The sequence below is a fragment of the Punica granatum genome, unplaced genomic scaffold, assembly GCF_007655135.1.
Source record: "Punica granatum isolate Tunisia-2019 unplaced genomic scaffold, ASM765513v2 Contig00542, whole genome shotgun sequence".
NCBI lineage: Eukaryota > Viridiplantae > Streptophyta > Magnoliopsida > Myrtales > Lythraceae > Punica > Punica granatum.
The window spans coordinates 14,548-38,907 of NW_022204404.1; the positions used below are offsets into that span (position 1 = coordinate 14,548).

The following is a 24,360-nucleotide window of genomic DNA, read 5'->3' on the forward strand; positions in this document are numbered from 1 at the left end:
TTCCTATATACCGAGGTTCTTGTTTCGCATTAAACAACGGGTTGAGGTCAGTTATACCAAGGTTCTTGTTTTTGTCGTAAACAACGGGTCGAGGGTTCGTCAATCAAATCTGATCGTGGAACGATCTTGGGTTCCTTTAGTTGTCGGGTCTCGTCATTCTTGGCGGGAATCGCATCATTTGGTATCAGAGCATCAGGCTTCAAATCGGGTTTATCCTATCCTTTTTTGTTTCAATTTGCTGAGTTTCGCTTCATCGAAATTGTTCTTTGTCGATTATTAGTAGAAAAAAAAAGGGCTGAAAAAAAAAATTTCGGCTGAAAAAAAAAATATACAAAGCTGAAAAAAAAAGAGCTGAAAAAAAAAATCGGCCAAAAAAAAAATACTGAGCTGAGAAAAAAAAAAGATCGAAAGAAAAGAAAGAAGACATCGTTGTCAATTTGATCCAAATTTTTTACATCAGACCATTCTAAAGTTGTTATTTCTCGTTCTTTGTAATCTGCATTGATTCTGATCCCATAATTTCATATAACATTCTGGTTTATTTAATCCTTCATAGTAGTTGCCTTTTCTCTTGCTTCTTTTCTTCCTGAAATTTCCTTTGATCATTAATTTTCCTTGATGAGTTCTTGGTGAATTGTTGCTGGAAAATTTGGAGTTGTTTGTTTAGTTCCAAAGGAACTGAAAGAGAATTGTCGAGTGGAAAAAGGCAAGAGCGGTGAGAATATTAGAGGGTTAAAAGCCACATATTTTGTTGAGTGAAAACACGAGTGTAGAGTGATTCACATTCTTGAGTGTAAACACGTAAGGGAGCGAATTGTGAGGTCCATTCTTTCTAACTTTATTTTGCAGCAATCATGTCTCACAATAGTGCTAAGAGTATTCCCGAAGGTGCAACGGAATTGGCTGAATCGAAAATACTTTTAGAGGCCATGATGAGTGAGATGAGGCGTGTGATGCGGTTGGAGTTTGAGCAGGTTCATGAACGGATAGATCTGATAGAGAATAAACGTGTGGAGCAGCCACGAAACGCTCCTAATGCACGTAGGAGGGAAAGAGTTCAACCGAGGGAAGTGAGGGTTGAAGATGAAGAGATTTATGGGGCTGGTTTTGATGAAGATGATCGAGATTCGGTTGTTAGTAATAGGAGACATGGAGGGCGGTTTAGAGAAGATAGGAATCGGGAAGATTATAACTTGGGTAGTATTAAGATGAAAATCCCATCGTTCCAAGGAAAGAGTGATCCCGAAGCATACCTTGAGTGGGAGAAAAAGGTGGAGTTTGTATTTGATTGTTATAGTTATTCCGAGCTGAAGAAAGTCAAAGTGGCAGCAATTGAATTCTCGGATTATGCAATTGTTTGGTGGGATCAATTGATGATAAATAGGCGAAGAAATAGAGAGCCACCTATAGCTACGTGGGAGGAAATGAAAAGGGTGATGAGGAAGCGATTTGTTCCTAGTTATTACTACCGGGAGCTGTATAATAAGTTACAAAGTCTTAGGCAAGGTAACCGGAGTGTAGAGGAATATTTTAAGGAGATGGAAGTGGCCATGATTAGAGCTAACATAGAGGAGGATCGAGAGGCTACTATGGCAAGATTTTTGGCTGGATTGAACCGAGAAATTCAAAATGCCGTGGAATTACAACATTATGTGGAGTTGGAGGATATGGTGCACATGGCCATCAAGATTGAGAACCAGTTCAAGAGGAGAGGCAATACACGTGCAAGCCAAAGTCCAAGCACATCCACTTGGAAACCGAATCAGTGGAAGAAAGATGAGAAGCAATCCACGTCGATGTTGAAAACCGAGCAAAAGCGAGAAGCAACCAGCCATGTTCCTCAAGGTAAAACCGACATTTCTACCTCCAGGAATCTTGACATTAAGTGTTTTAAATGCCAAGGCAGGGGACACATAGCAAGTCAATGCCCAAACAAGCGGGTCATGGTGATGCGAGACAATGGTGACATTGTGACCGACACTGAAGATTCCGACACCGATGACATGCCCCCATTGGAGGACGTTCCCGAAGAGGAATATTTAGCTCCAGATGCATTGACATTGGTGGCAAGGAGAGCATTAAGCTTGCAAACAAAAGGAGTTGAAGAAGTGCAGCGGGAGAACATCTTTCACACTAGGTGCTACATCAAAGACAAGGTATGTAGTGTGATTATTGATGGTGGTAGTTGTACTAATGTCGCAAGTGCAACAATGGTGGAAAAATTAAGACTGCCCATGGTGAAGCACCCTAGGCCGTACAAGCTGCAATGGTTGAATGATAGTGGTGAGATAAGGGTGAACAAGCAGGTGTTAGTTGCATTTCGAATCGGTAAATACGAAGATGAAGTGTTGTGTGATGTAGTACCGATGCAAGCAGGACACTTGTTGCTAGGGCGTCCATGGCAATTTGATAGACGAGTGAAGCATGATGGCTTTACGAACAAATACTCCTTTGTACTTAATCAGCGATCAATCACTCTTGTACCATTGACTCCGCAGCAAGTATATGAGGATCAAGTGAGATTGCAAAAAGAGAGTGATCAAAAGAAAGAGAGTGAACAGAAGAAAAAGAGTGAAAATCAGAGAGAGGCCGAGAAAAATGAGAGAGAAAAAGAAAATCAAAATTCGGCCATTGAGAGAAAATCAGAGAGAAAACAAAAGAATTTTTATGCAAACATGGGAGAAATTAGGCAAGCAATGTTTTTAAATCAGCCGATGATTGTACTTTTGTACAAAGAGGCATTTTTCAATACTAACGAACTTGATATCTCTCTTCCTAGTTCTGTTGTTTCTCTTTTGCAGGAGTATGAGGATGTCTTTCCCGAGGAAACACCACATGGCTTACCTCCAATCCGAGGGATTGAACATCAAATTGATTTTGTTCCCGGTGCGACAATTCCAAACCGACCAGCCTATAGGAGCAATCCTGAGGAGACAAAGGAGCTTCAACGGCAGGTAAAGGAGTTGTTAGAGAAAGGGTACGTGAGGGAGAGCTTGAGCCCATGCGCTGTTCCAGTAATACTTGTACCTAAGAAGGATGGGACGTGGAGAATGTGCATTGATTGCCGAGCAATCAACAACATAACGGTAAAGTATCGTCATCCTATTCCTCGCTTAGATGATATGTTAGATGAGTTACATGGTTCTTGTGTATTTTCTAAAATTGATTTAAAGAGTGGTTATCATCAGATTAGAATGAAAGAAGGAGATGAATGGAAAACTGCCTTTAAAACAAAATACGGTTTGTACGAATGGTTAGTTATGCCTTTTGGTTTGACTAATGCTCCAAGCACTTTTATGAGACTTATGAATCATGTTTTGCGTGCATTTATAGGTAGATTTGTGGTTGTCTACTTTGATGATATACTAGTTTACAGCAAAAACTTAGATGATCATAAGGTACATTTGAAATCTGTCTTAGATGTGCTTAGGAAGGAAAAGTTATTTGCTAATATGAAGAAGTGTACTTTTTGCACCGATAAGCTTGTTTTTTTGGGATTTGTTGTTAGTGCACAAGGTATACAGGTTGATGAGGAGAAGGTACGTGCAATCCAAGAGTGGCCTAGTCCCACAAGTGTAAGTAATGTTCGTAGTTTTCATGGACTTGCTAGTTTCTATCGGCGGTTCGTGAAGGACTTTAGTAGCATAGCAGCACCACTTACTGAAGTGATCAAGAAAAACGTTGGATTTAGATGGGGAGAAGAACAAGAGAAGGCGTTTCAGCTAATCAAAGAGAAGCTGACCAACGCTCCTTTATTATCTTTACCTAACTTTTCTAAAACTTTTGAGATTGAATGTGATGCTTCAGGTGTTGGTATAGGTGCAGTTCTCATGCAGGAAGGACGACCAATTGCTTACTTCAGCGAAAAACTAAGCGGTGCAGCCTTAAACTATCCAACTTATGATAAAGAGTTGTATGCATTGGTTCGAGCTTTAGAGACGTGGCAGCACTACCTATGGCCTAAGGAGTTCGTGATACACACCGATCATGAGTCCTTGAAACACTTGAAGGGCCAACACAAACTAAACAAAAGACATGCCCGATGGGTGGAGTTCATTGAGACGTTTCCATACGTCATTCGGTATAAGCAAGGTAAGGAGAATGTGGTCGCCGATGCACTTTCTCGCAGGTATGCATTACTCTCTACACTTGATGCAAAATTGCTTGGTTTTGAGCACATTAAAAATTTATATGCTGATGACCATGAATTTTGTGAGGAATATCGAGCTTGTGAGAAAATTCCTTGTGGTAAGTTCTTTAGGCATGATGACTTTCTGTTTCGAGAGAATAAGTTATGCGTGCCAAATTGTTCCTTGAGAGAGTTATTAGTGCAGGAATCACATGGTGGGGGATTAATGGGACATTTTGGAGTAGCAAAGACTTTAGCTATTTTGCAAGAACACTTCTATTGGCCACATATGAAAAGAGATGTTGAGAGAATTTGTGGTAGATGCATTACGTGTAGGCAAGCTAAATCCAGAGTGCAGCCTAACGGTTTGTATACTCCTTTACCAATTCCTAGTGAGCCTTGGATTGATATTTCAATGGACTTTGTGTTAGGATTACCTAGGACTAAACGTGGGAGAGATTCAATTTTTGTGGTTGTGGATAGATTTTCTAAGATGGCACACTTTATTCCATGTCACAAAACGGATGATGCCTCGCATGTTGCTGATTTGTTCTTTAGGGAGATTGTGAGGTTACATGGCATGCCTAGAACAATTGTTTCGGATAGAGATGCTAAGTTCTTGAGCTATTTTTGGAAGACTTTGTGGTGTAAGTTAGGTACTAAGCTGTTATTTTCTACTACTTGTCACCCACAAACTGATGGTCAAACGGAAGTAGTAAATAGAACTTTGTCTACTTTGTTGAGGGCAATCATAAAAAAAAACATTAAAACATGGGAAGAGTGTTTACCACATGTTGAGTTTGCTTATAACAGATCTGTTCATTCCGCTACTAAATTTTCACCATTTGAAGTTGTTTATGGATTTAATCCTTTAACTCCATTGGATTTATCTCCTTTACCTTTGACTGAGCATGTTAATTTAGATGGCAAAAAGAAAGCTGAATTTGTCAAGCAGATTCATGAGAAAACAAGACTCAACATTGAGCGAAAAACGGAGCAGTATACAAAACACGCCAACAAGGGCCGTCATAAGCTGATTTTTGAACCCGGAGATTGGGTTTGGTTGCATATGAGGAAAGAGAGATTTCCGGCGCAAAGACGTTCCAAACTGCTTCCAAGAGGAGATGGACCTTTTCAAGTCCTGGAGCGCATCAATGACAATGCTTATAAACTAGACTTACCTGGTGAGTACAATGTAAGTGCTACTTTTAATGTTTCTGATTTGCTTCCTTTTGATGTAGGTGATGATTTGAGGACAAATCCTTTTCAAGAGGAGGGGAATGATGCAAATCGTAGCACGACTTCAAGGGATCCAGTTCAAGTTCCAATTGGACCGATTACGCGAGCACGAGCAAAGAAGTTTAAAGATGAACTCAACGGCCTGATTCAAGAGGTTTGGGCTCAAGCAAATTCGTGGAGGCCCATTGGACATGAATCACGTGATCCACAAAGATCCATCAACATTATTCAAGTTATAGAAGATTCCGGACAAGGCTAAATTCAGCAAGTGTTTAAGGAAGCTTCTAGAACAGTTGATGATCAACAGAAGATAACATCAGATTTGTTTGAAGTTTAAATCTCATAGAGATATTCTAGGGGTATTTAGATTTTATATCTTTATAGATTATGTCATATCTCTATCGATATTCTTGGTTTTAATTTCCTTATCTATAGGAGGAGATATGACCATATTAGGATTACTTTATGTCTATATATATTCATCTTAGTCAATTTTTAATGAGAGGAACATTCAGAAAATTGTGAGAGTATTCTCTTTGGTTCTTGAAGAACTAATCGAACTTATCGGAAGTTTCCGTGGCGTTCATCATCGACTTATCAAACGGCTTTCCACCACCGTTTGTGGCGTCTTCATCGACTTATCAAGCGGTTTTCCATTACCGTTTGTGGCGTCTTCCTATATACCGAGGTTCTTGTTTCGCATTAAACAACGGGTTGAGGTCAGTTATACCAAGGTTCTTGTTTTTGTCGTAAACAACGGGTCGAGGGTTCGTCAATCAAATCTGATCGTGGAACGATCTTGGGTTCCTTTAGTTGTCGGGTCTCGTCATTCTTGGCGGGAATCGCATCATTTGGTATCAGAGCATCAGGCTTCAAATCGGGTTTATCCTATCCTTTTTTGTTTCAATTTGCTGAGTTTCGCTTCATCGAAATTGTTCTTTGTGGATTATTAGTAGAAAAAAAAAGGGCTGAAAAAAAAAATTTCGGCTGAAAAAAAAAATATACAAAGCTGAAAAAAAAAGAGCTGAAAAAAAAAATCGGCCAAAAAAAAATACTGAGCTGAGAAAAAAAAAAGATCGAAAGAAAAGAAAGAAGACATCGTTGTCAATTTGATCCAAATTTTTTACATCAGACCATTCTAAAGTTGTTATTTCTCGTTCTTTGTAATCTGCATTGATTCTGATCCCATAATTTCATATAACATTCTGGTTTATTTAATCCTTCATAGTAGTTGCCTTTTCTCTTGCTTCTTTTCTTCCTGAAATTTCCTTTGATCATTAATTTTCCTTGATGAGTTCTTGGTGAATTGTTGCTGGAAAATTTGGAGTTGTTTGTTTAGTTCCAAAGGAACTGAAAGAGAATTGTCGAGTGGAAAAAGGCAAGAGCGGTGAGAATATTAGAGGGTTAAAAGCCACATATTTTGTTGAGTGAAAACACGAGTGTAGAGTGATTCACATTCTTGAGTGTAAACACGTAAGGGAGCGAATTGTGAGGTCCATTCTTTCTAACTTTATTTTGCAGCAATCATGTCTCACAATAGTGCTAAGAGTATTCCCGAAGGTGCAACGGAATTGGCTGATTCGAAAATACTTTTAGAGGCCATGATGAGTGAGATGAGGCGTGTGATGCGGTTGGAGTTTGAGCAGGTTCATGAACGGATAGATCTGATAGAGAATAAACGTGTGGAGCAGCCACGAAACGCTCCTAATGCACGTAGGAGGGAAAGAGTTCAACCGAGGGAAGTGAGGGTTGAAGATGAAGAGATTTATGGGGCTGGTTTTGATGAAGATGATCGAGATTCGGTTGTTAGTAATAGGAGACATGGAGGGCGGTTTAGAGAAGATAGGAATCGGGAAGATTATAACTTGGGTAGTATTAAGATGAAAATCCCATCGTTCCAAGGAAAGAGTGATCCCGAAGCATACCTTGAGTGGGAGAAAAAGGTGGAGTTTGTATTTGATTGTTATAGTTATTCCGAGCTGAAGAAAGTCAAAGTGGCAGCAATTGAATTCTCGGATTATGCAATTGTTTGGTGGGATCAATTGATGATAAATAGGCGAAGAAATAGAGAGCCACCTATAGCTACGTGGGAGGAAATGAAAAGGGTGATGAGGAAGCGATTTGTTCCTAGTTATTACTACCGGGAGCTGTATAATAAGTTACAAAGTCTTAGGCAAGGTAACCGGAGTGTAGAGGAATATTTTAAGGAGATGGAAGTGGCCATGATTAGAGCTAACATAGAGGAGGATCGAGAGGCTACTATGGCAAGATTTTTGGCTGGATTGAACCGAGAAATTCAAAATGCCGTGGAATTACAACATTATGTGGAGTTGGAGGATATGGTGCACATGGCCATCAAGATTGAGAACCAGTTCAAGAGGAGAGGCAATACACGTGCAAGCCAAAGTCCAAGCACATCCACTTGGAAACCGAATCAGTGGAAGAAAGATGAGAAGCAATCCACGTCGATGTTGAAAACCGAGCAAAAGCGAGAAGCAACCAGCCATGTTCCTCAAGGTAAAACCGACATTTCTACCTCCAGGAATCTTGACATTAAGTGTTTTAAATGCCAAGGCAGGGGACACATAGCAAGTCAATGCCCAAACAAGCGGGTCATGGTGATGCGAGACAATGGTGACATTGTGACCGACACTGAAGATTCCGACACCGATGACATGCCCCCATTGGAGGACGTTCCCGAAGAGGAATATTTAGCTCCAGATGCATTGACATTGGTGGCAAGGAGAGCATTAAGCTTGCAAACAAAAGGAGTTGAAGAAGTGCAGCGGGAGAACATCTTTCACACTAGGTGCTACATCAAAGACAAGGTATGTAGTGTGATTATTGATGGTGGTAGTTGTACTAATGTCGCAAGTGCAACAATGGTGGAAAAATTAAGACTGCCCATGGTGAAGCACCCTAGGCCGTACAAGCTGCAATGGTTGAATGATAGTGGTGAGATAAGGGTGAACAAGCAGGTGTTAGTTGCATTTCGAATCGGTAAATACGAAGATGAAGTGTTGTGTGATGTAGTACCGATGCAAGCAGGACACTTGTTGCTAGGGCGTCCATGGCAATTTGATAGACGAGTGAAGCATGATGGCTTTACGAACAAATACTCCTTTGTACTTAATCAGCGATCAATCACTCTTGTACCATTGACTCCGCAGCAAGTATATGAGGATCAAGTGAGATTGCAAAAAGAGAGTGATCAAAAGAAAGAGAGTGAACAGAAGAAAAAGAGTGAAAATCAGAGAGAGGCCGAGAAAAATGAGAGAGAAAAAGAAAATCAAAATTCGGCCATTGAGAGAAAATCAGAGAGAAAACAAAAGAATTTTTATGCAAACATGGGAGAAATTAGGCAAGCAATGTTTTTAAATCAGCCGATGATTGTACTTTTGTACAAAGAGGCATTTTTCAATACTAACGAACTTGATATCTCTCTTCCTAGTTCTGTTGTTTCTCTTTTGCAGGAGTATGAGGATGTCTTTCCCGAGGAAACACCACATGGCTTACCTCCAATCCGAGGGATTGAACATCAAATTGATTTTGTTCCCGGTGCGACAATTCCAAACCGACCAGCCTATAGGAGCAATCCTGAGGAGACAAAGGAGCTTCAACGGCAGGTAAAGGAGTTGTTAGAGAAAGGGTACGTGAGGGAGAGCTTGAGCCCATGCGCTGTTCCAGTAATACTTGTACCTAAGAAGGATGGGACGTGGAGAATGTGCATTGATTGCCGAGCAATCAACAACATAACGGTAAAGTATCGTCATCCTATTCCTCGCTTAGATGATATGTTAGATGAGTTACATGGTTCTTGTGTATTTTCTAAAATTGATTTAAAGAGTGGTTATCATCAGATTAGAATGAAAGAAGGAGATGAATGGAAAACTGCCTTTAAAACAAAATACGGTTTGTACGAATGGTTAGTTATGCCTTTTGGTTTGACTAATGCTCCAAGCACTTTTATGAGACTTATGAATCATGTTTTGCGTGCATTTATAGGTAGATTTGTGGTTGTCTACTTTGATGATATACTAGTTTACAGCAAAAACTTAGATGATCATAAGGTACATTTGAAATCTGTCTTAGATGTGCTTAGGAAGGAAAAGTTATTTGCTAATATGAAGAAGTGTACTTTTTGCACCGATAAGCTTGTTTTTTTGGGATTTGTTGTTAGTGCACAAGGTATACAGGTTGATGAGGAGAAGGTACGTGCAATCCAAGAGTGGCCTAGTCCCACAAGTGTAAGTAATGTTCGTAGTTTTCATGGACTTGCTAGTTTCTATCGGCGGTTCGTGAAGGACTTTAGTAGCATAGCAGCACCACTTACTGAAGTGATCAAGAAAAACGTTGGATTTAGATGGGGAGAAGAACAAGAGAAGGCGTTTCAGCTAATCAAAGAGAAGCTGACCAACGCTCCTTTATTATCTTTACCTAACTTTTCTAAAACTTTTGAGATTGAATGTGATGCTTCAGGTGTTGGTATAGGTGCAGTTCTCATGCAGGAAGGACGACCAATTGCTTACTTCAGCGAAAAACTAAGCGGTGCAGCCTTAAACTATCCAACTTATGATAAAGAGTTGTATGCATTGGTTCGAGCTTTAGAGACGTGGCAGCACTACCTATGGCCTAAGGAGTTCGTGATACACACCGATCATGAGTCCTTGAAACACTTGAAGGGCCAACACAAACTAAACAAAAGACATGCCCGATGGGTGGAGTTCATTGAGACGTTTCCATACGTCATTCGGTATAAGCAAGGTAAGGAGAATGTGGTCGCCGATGCACTTTCTCGCAGGTATGCATTACTCTCTACACTTGATGCAAAATTGCTTGGTTTTGAGCACATTAAAAATTTATATGCTGATGACCATGAATTTTGTGAGGAATATCGAGCTTGTGAGAAAATTCCTTGTGGTAAGTTCTTTAGGCATGATGACTTTCTGTTTCGAGAGAATAAGTTATGCGTGCCAAATTGTTCCTTGAGAGAGTTATTAGTGCAGGAATCACATGGTGGGGGATTAATGGGACATTTTGGAGTAGCAAAGACTTTAGCTATTTTGCAAGAACACTTCTATTGGCCACATATGAAAAGAGATGTTGAGAGAATTTGTGGTAGATGCATTACGTGTAGGCAAGCTAAATCCAGAGTGCAGCCTAACGGTTTGTATACTCCTTTACCAATTCCTAGTGAGCCTTGGATTGATATTTCAATGGACTTTGTGTTAGGATTACCTAGGACTAAACGTGGGAGAGATTCAATTTTTGTGGTTGTGGATAGATTTTCTAAGATGGCACACTTTATTCCATGTCACAAAACGGATGATGCCTCGCATGTTGCTGATTTGTTCTTTAGGGAGATTGTGAGGTTACATGGCATGCCTAGAACAATTGTTTCGGATAGAGATGCTAAGTTCTTGAGCTATTTTTGGAAGACTTTGTGGTGTAAGTTAGGTACTAAGCTGTTATTTTCTACTACTTGTCACCCACAAACTGATGGTCAAACGGAAGTAGTAAATAGAACTTTGTCTACTTTGTTGAGGGCAATCATAAAAAAAAACATTAAAACATGGGAAGAGTGTTTACCACATGTTGAGTTTGCTTATAACAGATCTGTTCATTCCGCTACTAAATTTTCACCATTTGAAGTTGTTTATGGATTTAATCCTTTAACTCCATTGGATTTATCTCCTTTACCTTTGACTGAGCATGTTAATTTAGATGGCAAAAAGAAAGCTGAATTTGTCAAGCAGATTCATGAGAAAACAAGACTCAACATTGAGCGAAAAACGGAGCAGTATACAAAACACGCCAACAAGGGCCGTCATAAGCTGATTTTTGAACCCGGAGATTGGGTTTGGTTGCATATGAGGAAAGAGAGATTTCCGGCGCAAAGACGTTCCAAACTGCTTCCAAGAGGAGATGGACCTTTTCAAGTCCTGGAGCGCATCAATGACAATGCTTATAAACTAGACTTACCTGGTGAGTACAATGTAAGTGCTACTTTTAATGTTTCTGATTTGCTTCCTTTTGATGTAGGTGATGATTTGAGGACAAATCCTTTTCAAGAGGAGGGGAATGATGCAAATCGTAGCACGACTTCAAGGGATCCAGTTCAAGTTCCAATTGGACCGATTACGCGAGCACGAGCAAAGAAGTTTAAAGATGAACTCAACGGCCTGATTCAAGAGGTTTGGGCTCAAGCAAATTCGTGGAGGCCCATTGGACATGAATCACGTGATCCACAAAGATCCATCAACATTATTCAAGTTATAGAAGATTCCGGACAAGGCTAAATTCAGCAAGTGTTTAAGGAAGCTTCTAGAACAGTTGATGATCAACAGAAGATAACATCAGATTTGTTTGAAGTTTAAATCTCATAGAGATATTCTAGGGGTATTTAGATTTTATATCTTTATAGATTATGTCATATCTCTATCGATATTCTTGGTTTTAATTTCCTTATCTATAGGAGGAGATATGACCATATTAGGATTACTTTATGTCTATATATATTCATCTTAGTCAATTTTTAATGAGAGGAACATTCAGAAAATTGTGAGAGTATTCTCTTTGGTTCTTGAAGAACTAATCGAACTTATCGGAAGTTTCCGTGGCGTTCATCATCGACTTATCAAACGGCTTTCCACCACCGTTTGTGGCGTCTTCATCGACTTATCAAGCGGTTTTCCATTACCGTTTGTGGCGTCTTCCTATATACCGAGGTTCTTGTTTCGCATTAAACAACGGGTTGAGGTCAGTTATACCAAGGTTCTTGTTTTTGTCGTAAACAACGGGTCGAGGGTTCGTCAATCAAATCTGATCGTGGAACGATCTTGGGTTCCTTTAGTTGTCGGGTCTCGTCATTCTTGGCGGGAATCGCATCATTTGGTATCAGAGCATCAGGCTTCAAATCGGGTTTATCCTATCCTTTTTTGTTTCAATTTGCTGAGTTTCGCTTCGTCGAAATTGTTCTTTGTGGATTATTAGTAGAAAAAAAAAGGGCTGAAAAAAAAAATTTCGGCTGAAAAAAAAAATATACAGAGCTGAAAAAAAAAATCGGCCAAAAAAAAATACTGAGCTGAGAAAAAAAAAGATCGAAAGAAAAGAAAGAAGATATCGTTGTCAATTTGATCCAAATTTTTTACATCAGACCATTCTAAAGTTGTTATTTCTCGTTCTTTGTAATCTGCATTGATTCTGATCCCATAATTTCATATAACATTCTAGTTTATTTAATCCTTCACAGTAGTTACCTTTTCTCTTGCTTCTTTTCTTCCTGAAATTTCCTTTGATCATTAATTTTCCTTGATGAGTTCTTGGTGAATTGTTGCTGGAAAATTTGGAGTTGTTTGTTTAGTTCCAAAGGAACTGAAAGAGAATTGTCGAGTGGAAAAAGGCAAGAGCGGTGAGAATATTAGAGGGTTAAAAGCCACATATTTTGTTGAGTGAAAACACGAGTGTAGAGTGATTCACATTCTTGAGTGTAAACACGTAAGGGGGCGAATTGTGAGGTCCATTCTTTCTAACTTTATTTTGCAGCAATCATGTCTCACAATAGTGCTAAGAGTATTCCCGAAGGTGCAACGGAATTGGCTGATTCGAAAATACTTTTAGAGGCCATGATGAGTGAGATGAGGCGTGTGATGCGGTTGGAGTTTGAGCAGGTTCATGAACGGATAGATCTGATAGAGAATAAACGTGTGGAGCAGCCACGAAACGCTCCTAATGCACGTAGGAGGGAAAGAGTTCAACCGAGGGAAGTGAGGGTTGAAGATGAAGAGATTTATGGGGCTGGTTTTGATGAAGATGATCGAGATTCGGTTGTTAGTAATAGGAGACATGGAGGGCGGTTTAGAGAAGATAGGAATCGGGAAGATTATAACTTGGGTAGTATTAAGATGAAAATCCCATCGTTCCAAGGAAAGAGTGATCCCGAAGCATACCTTGAGTGGGAGAAAAAGGTGGAGTTTGTATTTGATTGTTATAGTTATTCCGAGCTGAAGAAAGTCAAAGTGGCAGCAATTGAATTCTCGGATTATGCAATTGTTTGGTGGGATCAATTGATGATAAATAGGCGAAGAAATAGAGAGCCACCTATAGCTACGTGGGAGGAAATGAAAAGGGTGATGAGGAAGCGATTTGTTCCTAGTTATTACTACCGGGAGCTGTATAATAAGTTACAAAGTCTTAGGCAAGGTAACCGGAGTGTAGAGGAATATTTTAAGGAGATGGAAGTGGCCATGATTAGAGCTAACATAGAGGAGGATCGAGAGGCTACTATGGCAAGATTTTTGGCTGGATTGAACCGAGAAATTCAAAATGCCGTGGAATTACAACATTATGTGGAGTTGGAGGATATGGTGCACATGGCCATCAAGATTGAGAACCAGTTCAAGAGGAGAGGCAATACACGTGCAAGCCAAAGTCCAAGCACATCCACTTGGAAACCGAATCAGTCGAAGAAAGATGAGAAGCAATCCACGTCGATGTTGAAAACCGAGCAAAAGCGAGAAGCAACCAGCCATGTTCCTCAAGGTAAAACCGACATTTCTACCTCCAGGAATCTTGACATTAAGTGTTTTAAATGCCAAGGCAGGGGACACATAGCAAGTCAATGCCCAAACAAGCGGGTCATGCTGATGCGAGACAATGGTGACATTGTGACCGACACTGAAGATTCCGACACCGATGACATGCCCCCATTGGAGGACGTTCCCGAAGAGGAATATTTAGCTCCAGATGCATTGACATTGGTGGCAAGGAGAGCATTAAGCTTGCAAACAAAAGGAGTTGAAGAAGTGCAGCGGGAGAACATCTTTCACACTAGGTGCTACATCAAAGACAAGGTATGTAGTGTGATTATTGATGGTGGTAGTTGTACTAATGTCGCAAGTGCAACAATGGTGGAAAAATTAAGACTGCCCATGGTGAAGCACCCTAGGCCGTACAAGCTGCAATGGTTGAATGATAGTGGTGAGATAAGGGTGAACAAGCAGGTGTTAGTTGCATTTCGAATCGGTAAATACGAAGATGAAGTGTTGTGTGATGTAGTACCGATGCAAGCAGGACACTTGTTGCTAGGGCGTCCATGGCAATTTGATAGACGAGTGAAGCATGATGGCTTTACGAACAAATACTCCTTTGTACTTAATCAGCGATCAATCACTCTTGTACCATTGACTCCGCAGCAAGTATATGAGGATCAAGTGAGATTGCAAAAAGAGAGTGATCAAAAGAAAGAGAGTGAACAGAAGAAAAAGAGTGAAAATCAGAGAGAGGCCGAGAAAAAGAAAATCAAAATTCGGCCATTGAGAGAAAATCAGAGAGAAAACAAAAGAATTTTTATGCAAACATGGGAGAAATTAGGCAAGCAATGTTTTTAAATCAGCCGATGATTGTACTTTTGTACAAAGAGGCATTTTTCAATACTAACGAACTTGATATCTCTCTTCCTAGTTCTGTTGTTTCTCTTTTGCAGGAGTATGAGGATGTCTTTCCCGAGGAAACACCACATGGCTTACCTCCAATCCGAGGGATTGAACATCAAATTGATTTTGTTCCCGGTGCGACAATTCCAAACCGACCAGCCTATAGGAGCAATCCTGAGGAGACAAAGGAGCTTCAACGGCAGGTAAAGGAGTTGTTAGAGAAAGGGTACGTGGGGGAGAGCTTGAGCCCATGCGCTGTTCCAGTAATACTTGTACCTAAGAAGGATGGGACGTGGAGAATGTGCATTGATTGCCGAGCAATCAACAACATAACGGTAAAGTATCGTCATCCTATTCCTCGCTTAGATGATATGTTAGATGAGTTACATGGTTCTTGTGTATTTTCTAAAATTGATTTAAAAGTGGTTATCATCAGATTAGAATGAAAGAAGGAGATGAATGGAAAACTGCCTTTAAAACAAAATACGGTTTGTACGAATGGTTAGTTATGCCTTTCGGTTTGACTAATGCTCCAAGCACTTTTATGAGACTTATGAATCATGTTTTGCGTGCATTTATAGGTAGATTTGTGGTTGTCTACTTTGATGATATACTAGTTTACAGCAAAAACTTAGATGATCATAAGGTACATTTGAAATCTGTCTTAGATGTGCTTAGGAAGGAAAAGTTATTTGCTAATATGAAGAAGTGTACTTTTTGCACCGATAAGCTTGTTTTTTTGGGATTTGTTGTTAGTGCACAAGGTATACAGGTTGATGAGGAGAAGGTACGTGCAATCCAAGAGTGGCCTAGTCCCACAAGTGTAAGTAATGTTCGTAGTTTTCATGGACTTGCTAGTTTCTATCGGCGGTTCGTGAAGGACTTTAGTAGCATAGCAGCACCACTTACTGAAGTGATCAAGAAAAACGTTGGATTTAGATGGGGAGAAGAACAAGAGAAGGCGTTTCAGCTAATCAAAGAGAAGCTGACCAACGCTCCTTTATTATCTTTACCTAACTTTTCTAAAACTTTTGAGATTGAATGTGATGCTTCAGGTGTTGGTATAGGTGCAGTTCTCATGCAGGAAGGACGACCAATTGCTTACTTCAGCGAAAAACTAAGCGGTGCAGCCTTAAACTATCCAACTTATGATAAAGAGTTGTATGCATTGGTTCGAGCTTTAGAGACGTGGCAGCACTACCTATGGCCTAAGGAGTTCGTGATACACACCGATCATGAGTCCTTGAAACACTTGAAGGGCCAACACAAACTAAACAAAAGACATGCCCGATGGGTGGAGTTCATTGAGACGTTTCCATACGTCATTCGGTATAAGCAAGGTAAGGAGAATGTGGTCGCCGATGCACTTTCTCGCAGGTATGCATTACTCTCTACACTTGATGCAAAATTGCTTGGTTTTGAGCACATTAAAAATTTATATGCTGATGACCATGAATTTTGTGAGGAATATCGAGCTTGTGAGAAAATTCCTTGTGGTAAGTTCTTTAGGCATGATGACTTTCTGTTTCGAGAGAATAAGTTATGCGTGCCAAATTGTTCCTTGAGAGAGTTATTAGTGCAGGAATCACATGGTGGGGGATTAATGGGACATTTTGGAGTAGCAAAGACTTTAGCTATTTTGCAAGAACACTTCTATTGGCCACATATGAAAAGAGATGTTGAGAGAATTTGTGGTAGATGCATTACGTGTAGGCAAGCTAAATCCAGAGTGCAGCCTAACGGTTTGTATACTCCTTTACCAATTCCTAGTGAGCCTTGGATTGATATTTCAACGGACTTTGTGTTAGGATTACCTAGGACTAAACGTGGGAGAGATTCAATTTTTGTGGTTGTGGATAGATTTTCTAAGATGGCACACTTTATTCCATGTCACAAAACGGATGATGCCTCGCATGTTGCTGATTTGTTCTTTAGGGAGATTGTGAGGTTACATGGCATGCCTAGAACAATTGTTTCGGATAGAGATGCTAAGTTCTTGAGCTATTTTTGGAAGACTTTGTGGTGTAAGTTAGGTACTAAGCTGTTATTTTCTACTACTTGTCACCCACAAACTGATGGTCAAACGGAAGTAGTAAATAGAACTTTGTCTACTTTGTTGAGGGCAATCATAAAAAAAAACATTAAAACATGGGAAGAGTGTTTACCACATGTTGAGTTTGCTTATAACAGATCTGTTCATTCCGCTACTAAATTTTCACCATTTGAAGTTGTTTATGGATTTAATCCTTTAACTCCATTGGATTTATCTCCTTTACCTTTGACTGAGCATGTTAATTTAGATGGCAAAAAGAAAGCTGAATTTGTCAAGCAGATTCATGAGAAAACAAGACTCAACATTGAGCGAAAAACGGAGCAGTATACAAAACACGCCAACAAGGGCCGTCATAAGCTGATTTTTGAACCCGGAGATTGGGTTTGGTTGCATATGAGGAAAGAGAGATTTCCGGCGCAAAGACGTTCCAAACTGCTTCCAAGAGGAGATGGACCTTTTCAAGTCCTGGAGCGCATCAATGACAATGCTTATAAACTAGACTTACCTGGTGAGTACAATGTAAGTGCTACTTTTAATGTTTCTGATTTGCTTCCTTTTGATGTAGGTGATGATTTGAGGACAAATCCTTTTCAAGAGGAGGGGAATGATGCAAATCGTAGCACGACTTCAAGGGATCCAGTTCAAGTTCCAATTGGACCGATTACGCGAGCACGAGCAAAGAAGTTTAAAGATGAACTCAACGGCCTGATTCAAGAGGTTTGGGCTCAAGCAAATTCGTGGAGGCCCATTGGACATGAATCACGTGATCCACAAAGATCCATCAACATTATTCAAGTTATAGAAGATTCCGGACAAGGCTAAATTCAGCAAGTGTTTAAGGAAGCTTCTAGAACAGTTGATGATCAACAGAAGATAACATCAGATTTGTTTGAAGTTTAAATCTCATAGAGATATTCTAGGGGTATTTAGATTTTATATCTTTATAGATTATGTCATATCTCTATCGATATTCTTGGTTTTAATTTCCTTATCTATAGGAGGAGATATGACCATATTAGGATTACTTTATGTCTATATATATTCATCTTAGTCAATTTTTAATGAGAGGAACATTCAGAAAATTGTGAGAGTATTCTCTTTGGTTCTTGAAGAACTAATCGAACTTATCGGAAGTTTCCGTGGCGTTCATCATCGACTTATCAAACGGCTTTCCACCACCGTTTGTGGCGTCTTCATCGACTTATCAAGCGGTTTTCCATTACCGTTTGTGGCGTCTTCCCATATACCGAGGTTCTTGTTTCGCATTAAACAACGGGTTGAGGTCAGTTATACCAAGGTTCTTGTTTTTGTCGTAAACAACGGGTCGAGGGTTCGTCAATCAAATCTGATCGTGGAACGATCTTGGGTTCCTTTAGTTGTCGGGTCTCGTCATTCTTGGCGGGAATCGCATCATTTGGTATCAGAGCATCAGGCTTCAAATCGGGTTTATCCTATCCTTTTTTGTTTCAATTTGCTGAGTTTCGCTTCGTCGAAATTGTTCTTTGTGGATTATTAGTAGAAAAAAAAAGGGCTGAAAAAAAAAATTTCGGCTGAAAAAAAAAATATACAAGCTGAAAAAAAAAGAGCTGAAAAAAAAAATCGGCCAAAAAAAAATACTGAGCTGAGAAAAAAAAAAGATCGAAAGAAAAGAAAGAAGATATCGTTGTCAATTTGATCCAAATTTTTTACATCAGACCATTCTAAAGTTGTTATTTCTCGTTCTTTGTAATCTGCATTGATTCTGATCCCATAATTTCATATAACATTCTAGTTTATTTAATCCTTCACAGTAGTTACCTTTTCTCTTGCTTCTTTTCTTCCTGAAATTTCCTTTGATCATTAATTTTCCTTGATGAGTTCTTGGTGAATTGTTGCTGGAAAATTTGGAGTTGTTTGTTTAGTTCCAAAGGAACTGAAAGAGAATTGTCGAGTGGAAAAAGGCAAGAGCGGTGAGAATATTAGAGGGTTAAAAGCCACATATTTTGTTGAGTGAAAACACGAGTGTAGAGTGATTCACATTCTTGAGTGTAAACACGTAAGGGGGCGAATTGTGAGGTCCATTCTTTCTAACTTTATTTTGCAGCAATCATGTCTCACAATAGTGCTAAGAGTATTCCCGAAGGTGCAACGGAATTGGCTGATTCGAAAATACTTTTAGAGGCCATGATGAGTGAGATGAGGCGTGTGATGCGGTTGGAGTTTGAGCAGGTTCATGAACGGATAGATCTGATAGAGAATAAACGTGTGGAGCAGCCACGAAACGCTCCTAATGCACGTAGGAGGGAAAGAGTTCAACCGAGGGAAGTGAGGGTTGAAGATGAAGAGATTTATGGGGCTGGTTTTGATGAAGATGATCGAGATTCGGTTGTTAGTAATAGGAGACATGGAGGGCGGTTTAGAGAAGATAGGAATCGGGAAGATTATAACTTGGGTAGTATTAAGATGAAAATCCCATCGTTCCAAGGAAAGAGTGATCCCGAAGCATACCTTGAGTGGGAGAAAAAGGTGGAGTTTGTATTTGATTGTTATAGTTATTCCGAGCTGAAGAAAGTCAAAGTGGCAGCAATTGAATTCTCGGATTATGCAATTGTTTGGTGGGATCAATTGATGATAAATAGGCGAAGAAATAGAGAGCCACCTATAGCTACGTGGGAGGAAATGAAAAGGGTGATGAGGAAGCGATTTGTTCCTAGTTATTACTACCGGGAGCTGTATAATAAGTTACAAAGTCTTAGGCAAGGTAACCGGAGTGTAGAGGAATATTTTAAGGAGATGGAAGTGGCCATGATTAGAGCTAACATAGAGGAGGATCGAGAGGCTACTATGGCAAGATTTTTGGCTGGATTGAACCGAGAAATTCAAAATGCCGTGGAATTACAACATTATGTGGAGTTGGAGGATATGGTGCACATGGCCATCAAGATTGAGAACCAGTTCAAGAGGAGAGGCAATACACGTGCAAGCCAAAGTCCAAGCACATCCACTTGGAAACCGAATCAGTCGAAGAAAGATGAGAAGCAATCCACGTCGATGTTGAAAACCGAGCAAAAGCGAGAAGCAACCAGCCATGTTCCTCAAGGTAAAACCGACATTTCTACCTCCAGGAATCTTGACATTAAGTGTTTTAAATGCCAAGGCAGGGGACACATAGCAAGTCAATGCCCAAACAAGCGGGTCATGCTGATGCGAGACAATGGTGACATTGTGACCGACACTGAAGATTCCGACACCGATGACATGCCCCCATTGGAGGACGTTCCCGAAGAGGAATATTTAGCTCCAGATGCATTGACATTGGTGGCAAGGAGAGCATTAAGCTTGCAAACAAAAGGAGTTGAAGAAGTGCAGCGGGAGAACATCTTTCACACTAGGTGCTACATCAAAGACAAGGTATGTAGTGTGATTATTGATGGTGGTAGTTGTACTAATGTCGCAAGTGCAACAATGGTGGAAAAATTAAGACTGCCCATGGTGAAGCACCCTAGGCCGTACAAGCTGCAATGGTTGAATGATAGTGGTGAGATAAGGGTGAACAAGCAGGTGTTAGTTGCATTTCGAATCGGTAAATACGAAGATGAAGTGTTGTGTGATGTAGTACCGATGCAAGCAGGACACTTGTTGCTAGGGCGTCCATGGCAATTTGATAGACGAGTGAAGCATGATGGCTTTACGAACAAATACTCCTTTGTACTTAATCAGCGATCAATCACTCTTGTACCATTGACTCCGCAGCAAGTATATGAGGATCAAGTGAGATTGCAAAAAGAGAGTGATCAAAAGAAAGAGAGTGAACAGAAGAAAAAGAGTGAAAATCAGAGAGAGGCCGAGAAAAAGAGAAAAAAGAAAATCAAAATTCGGCCATTGAGAGAAAATCAGAGAGAAAACAAAAGAATTTTTATGCAAACATGGGAGAAATTAGGCAAGCAATGTTTTTAAATCAGCCGATGATTGTACTTTTGTACAAAGAGGCATTTTTCAATACTAACGAACTTGATATCTCTCTTCCTAGTTCTGTTGTTTCTCTTTTGCAGGAGTATGAGGATGTCTTTCCCGAGGAAACACCACATGGCTTACCTCCAATCCGAGGGATTGAACATCAAATTGATTTTGTTCCCGGTGCGACAATTCCAAACCGACCAGCCTATAGGAGCAATCCTGAGGAGACAAAGGAGCTTCAACGGCAGGTAAAGGAGTTGTTAGAGAAAGGGTACGTGGGGGAGAGCTTGAGCCCATGCGCTGTTCCAGTAATACTTGTACCTAAGAAGGATGGGACGTGGAGAATGTGCATTGATTGCCGAGCAATCAACAACATAACGGTAAAGTATCGTCATCCTATTCCTCGCTTAGATGATATGTTAGATGAGTTACATGGTTCTTGTGTATTTTCTAAAATTGATTTAAAAAGTGGTTATCATCAGATTAGAATGAAAGAAGGAGATGAATGGAAAACTGCCTTTAAAACAAAATACGGTTTGTACGAATGGTTAGTTATGCCTTTCGGTTTGACTAATGCTCCAAGCACTTTTATGAGACTTATGAATCATGTTTTGCGTGCATTTATAGGTAGATTTGTGGTTGTCTACTTTGATGATATACTAGTTTACAGCAAAAACTTAGATGATCATAAGGTACATTTGAAATCTGTCTTAGATGTGCTTAGGAAGGAAAAGTTATTTGCTAATATGAAGAAGTGTACTTTTTGCACCGATAAGCTTGTTTTTTTGGGATTTGTTGTTAGTGCACAAGGTATACAGGTTGATGAGGAGAAGGTACGTGCAATCCAAGAGTGGCCTAGTCCCACAAGTGTAAGTAATGTTCGTAGTTTTCATGGACTTGCTAGTTTCTATCGGCGGTTCGTGAAGGACTTTAGTAGCATAGCAGCACCACTTACTGAAGTGATCAAGAAAAACGTTGGATTTAGATGGGGAGAAGAACAAGAGAAGGCGTTTCAGCTAATCAAAGAGAAGCTGACCAACGCTCCTTTATTATCTTTACCTAACTTTTCTAAAACTTTTGAGATTGAATGTGATGCTTCAGGTGTTGGTATAGGTGCAGTTCTCATGCAGGAAGGACGACCAATTGCTTACTTCAGCGAAAAACTAAGCGGTGCAGCCTTAAACTATCCAACTTATGATAAAGAGTTGTATGCATTGGTTCGAGCTTTAGAGACGTGGCAGCACTACCTATGGCCTAAGGAGTTCGTGATACACACCGATCATGAGTCCTTGAAACACTTGAAGGGCCAACACAAACTAAACAAAAGACATGCCCGATGGGTGGAGTTCATTGAGACGTTTCCATACGTCATTCGGTATAAGCAAGGTAAGGAGAATGTGGTCGCCGATGCACTTTCTCGCAGGTATGCATTACTCTCTACACTTGATGCAAAATTGCTTGGTTTTGAGCACATTAAAAATTTATATGCTGATGACCATGAATTTTGTGAGGAATATCGAGCTTGTGAGAAAATTCCTTGTGGTAAGTTCTTTAGGCATGATGACTTTCTGTTTCGAGAGAATAAGTTATGCGTGCCAAATTGTTCCTTGAGAGAGTTATTAGTGCAGGAATCACATGGTGGGGGATTAATGGGACATTTTGGAGTAGCAAAGACTTTAGCTATTTTGCAAGAACACTTCTATTGGCCACATATGAAAAGAGATGTTGAGAGAATTTGTGGTAGATGCATTACGTGTAGGCAAGCTAAATCCAGAGTGCAGCCTAACGGTTTGTATACTCCTTTACCAATTCCTAGTGAGCCTTGGATTGATATTTCAACGGACTTTGTGTTAGGATTACCTAGGACTAAACGTGGGAGAGATTCAATTTTTGTGGTTGTGGATAGATTTTCTAAGATGGCACACTTTATTCCATGTCACAAAACGGATGATGCCTCGCATGTTGCTGATTTGTTCTTTAGGGAGATTGTGAGGTTACATGGCATGCCTAGAACAATTGTTTCGGATAGAGATGCTAAGTTCTTGAGCTATTTTTGGAAGACTTTGTGGTGTAAGTTAGGTACTAAGCTGTTATTTTCTACTACTTGTCACCCACAAACTGATGGTCAAACGGAAGTAGTAAATAGAACTTTGTCTACTTTGTTGAGGGCAATCATAAAAAAAAACATTAAAACATGGGAAGAGTGTTTACCACATGTTGAGTTTGCTTATAACAGATCTGTTCATTCCGCTACTAAATTTTCACCATTTGAAGTTGTTTATGGATTTAATCCTTTAACTCCATTGGATTTATCTCCTTTACCTTTGACTGAGCATGTTAATTTAGATGGCAAAAAGAAAGCTGAATTTGTCAAGCAGATTCATGAGAAAACAAGACTCAACATTGAGCGAAAAACGGAGCAGTATACAAAACACGCCAACAAGGGCCGTCATAAGCTGATTTTTGAACCCGGAGATTGGGTTTGGTTGCATATGAGGAAAGAGAGATTTCCGGCGCAAAGACGTTCCAAACTGCTTCCAAGAGGAGATGGACCTTTTCAAGTCCTGGAGCGCATCAATGACAATGCTTATAAACTAGACTTACCTGGTGAGTACAATGTAAGTGCTACTTTTAATGTTTCTGATTTGCTTCCTTTTGATGTAGGTGATGATTTGAGGACAAATCCTTTTCAAGAGGAGGGGAATGATGCAAATCGTAGCACGACTTCAAGGGATCCAGTTCAAGTTCCAATTGGACCGATTACGCGAGCACGAGCAAAGAAGTTTAAAGATGAACTCAACGGCCTGATTCAAGAGGTTTGGGCTCAAGCAAATTCGTGGAGGCCCATTGGACATGAATCACGTGATCCACAAAGATCCATCAACATTATTCAAGTTATAGAAGATTCCGGACAAGGCTAAATTCAGCAAGTGTTTAAGGAAGCTTCTAGAACAGTTGATGATCAACAGAAGATAACATCAGATTTGTTTGAAGTTTAAATCTCATAGAGATATTCTAGGGGTATTTAGATTTTATATCTTTATAGATTATGTCATATCTCTATCGATATTCTTGGTTTTAATTTCCTTATCTATAGGAGGAGATATGACCATATTAGGATTACTTTATGTCTATATATATTCATCTTAGTCAATTTTTAATGAGAGGAACATTCAGAAAATTGTGAGAGTATTCTCTTTGGTTCTTGAAGAACTAATCGAACTTATCGGAAGTTTCCGTGGCGTTCATCATCGACTTATCAAACGGCTTTCCACCACCGTTTGTGGCGTCTTCATCGACTTATCAAGCGGTTTTCCATTACCGTTTGTGGCGTCTTCCCATATACCGAGGTTCTTGTTTCGCATTAAACAACGGGTTGAGGTCAGTTATACCAAGGTTCTTGTTTTTGTCGTAAACAACGGGTCGAGGGTTCGTCAATCAAATCTGATCGTGGAACGATCTTGGGTTCCTTTAGTTGTCGGGTCTCGTCATTCTTGGCGGGAATCGCATCATTTGGTATCAGAGCATCAGGCTTCAAATCGGGTTTATCCTATCCTTTTTTGTTTCAA

The 24,360-nt window shown here is 39.9% G+C and overlaps 4 protein-coding genes across 4 annotated transcripts; all 4 read left to right on the forward strand.

Moving 5' to 3' along the window:
- Window positions 1-1,169: 1,169 nt before the first annotated feature.
- On the forward strand, window positions 1,170-5,303 carry LOC116191011 (the record flags this gene model as incomplete). The annotated part of the gene is made up of 6 exons (XM_031520210.1): window positions 1,170-1,227; window positions 1,294-2,417; window positions 2,802-3,048; window positions 3,496-4,129; window positions 4,262-5,034; window positions 5,188-5,303. Coding segments are annotated over 6 exons (2,952 nt in total), but the record flags the coding sequence as incomplete, so codon positions are not given.
- A 1,906-nt stretch (window positions 5,304-7,209) lies between these two features.
- LOC116191010 lies at window positions 7,210-11,343 on the forward strand (the record flags this gene model as incomplete). The annotated part of the gene is made up of 6 exons (XM_031520209.1): window positions 7,210-7,267; window positions 7,334-8,457; window positions 8,842-9,088; window positions 9,536-10,169; window positions 10,302-11,074; window positions 11,228-11,343. Coding segments are annotated over 6 exons (2,952 nt in total), but the record flags the coding sequence as incomplete, so codon positions are not given.
- A 1,890-nt stretch (window positions 11,344-13,233) lies between these two features.
- Window positions 13,234-17,353, forward strand: LOC116191015 (the record flags this gene model as incomplete). Its single annotated transcript, XM_031520215.1, has 6 exons — window positions 13,234-13,291; window positions 13,358-14,481; window positions 14,853-15,099; window positions 15,546-16,179; window positions 16,312-17,084; window positions 17,238-17,353. Coding segments are annotated over 6 exons (2,952 nt in total), but the record flags the coding sequence as incomplete, so codon positions are not given.
- Window positions 17,354-19,258: 1,905 nt separating this feature from the next.
- LOC116191014 lies at window positions 19,259-23,388 on the forward strand (the record flags this gene model as incomplete). Its single annotated transcript, XM_031520214.1, has 6 exons — window positions 19,259-19,316; window positions 19,383-20,506; window positions 20,887-21,133; window positions 21,581-22,214; window positions 22,347-23,119; window positions 23,273-23,388. Coding segments are annotated over 6 exons (2,952 nt in total), but the record flags the coding sequence as incomplete, so codon positions are not given.
- Between the last annotated feature and the right edge of the window lie 972 nt (window positions 23,389-24,360).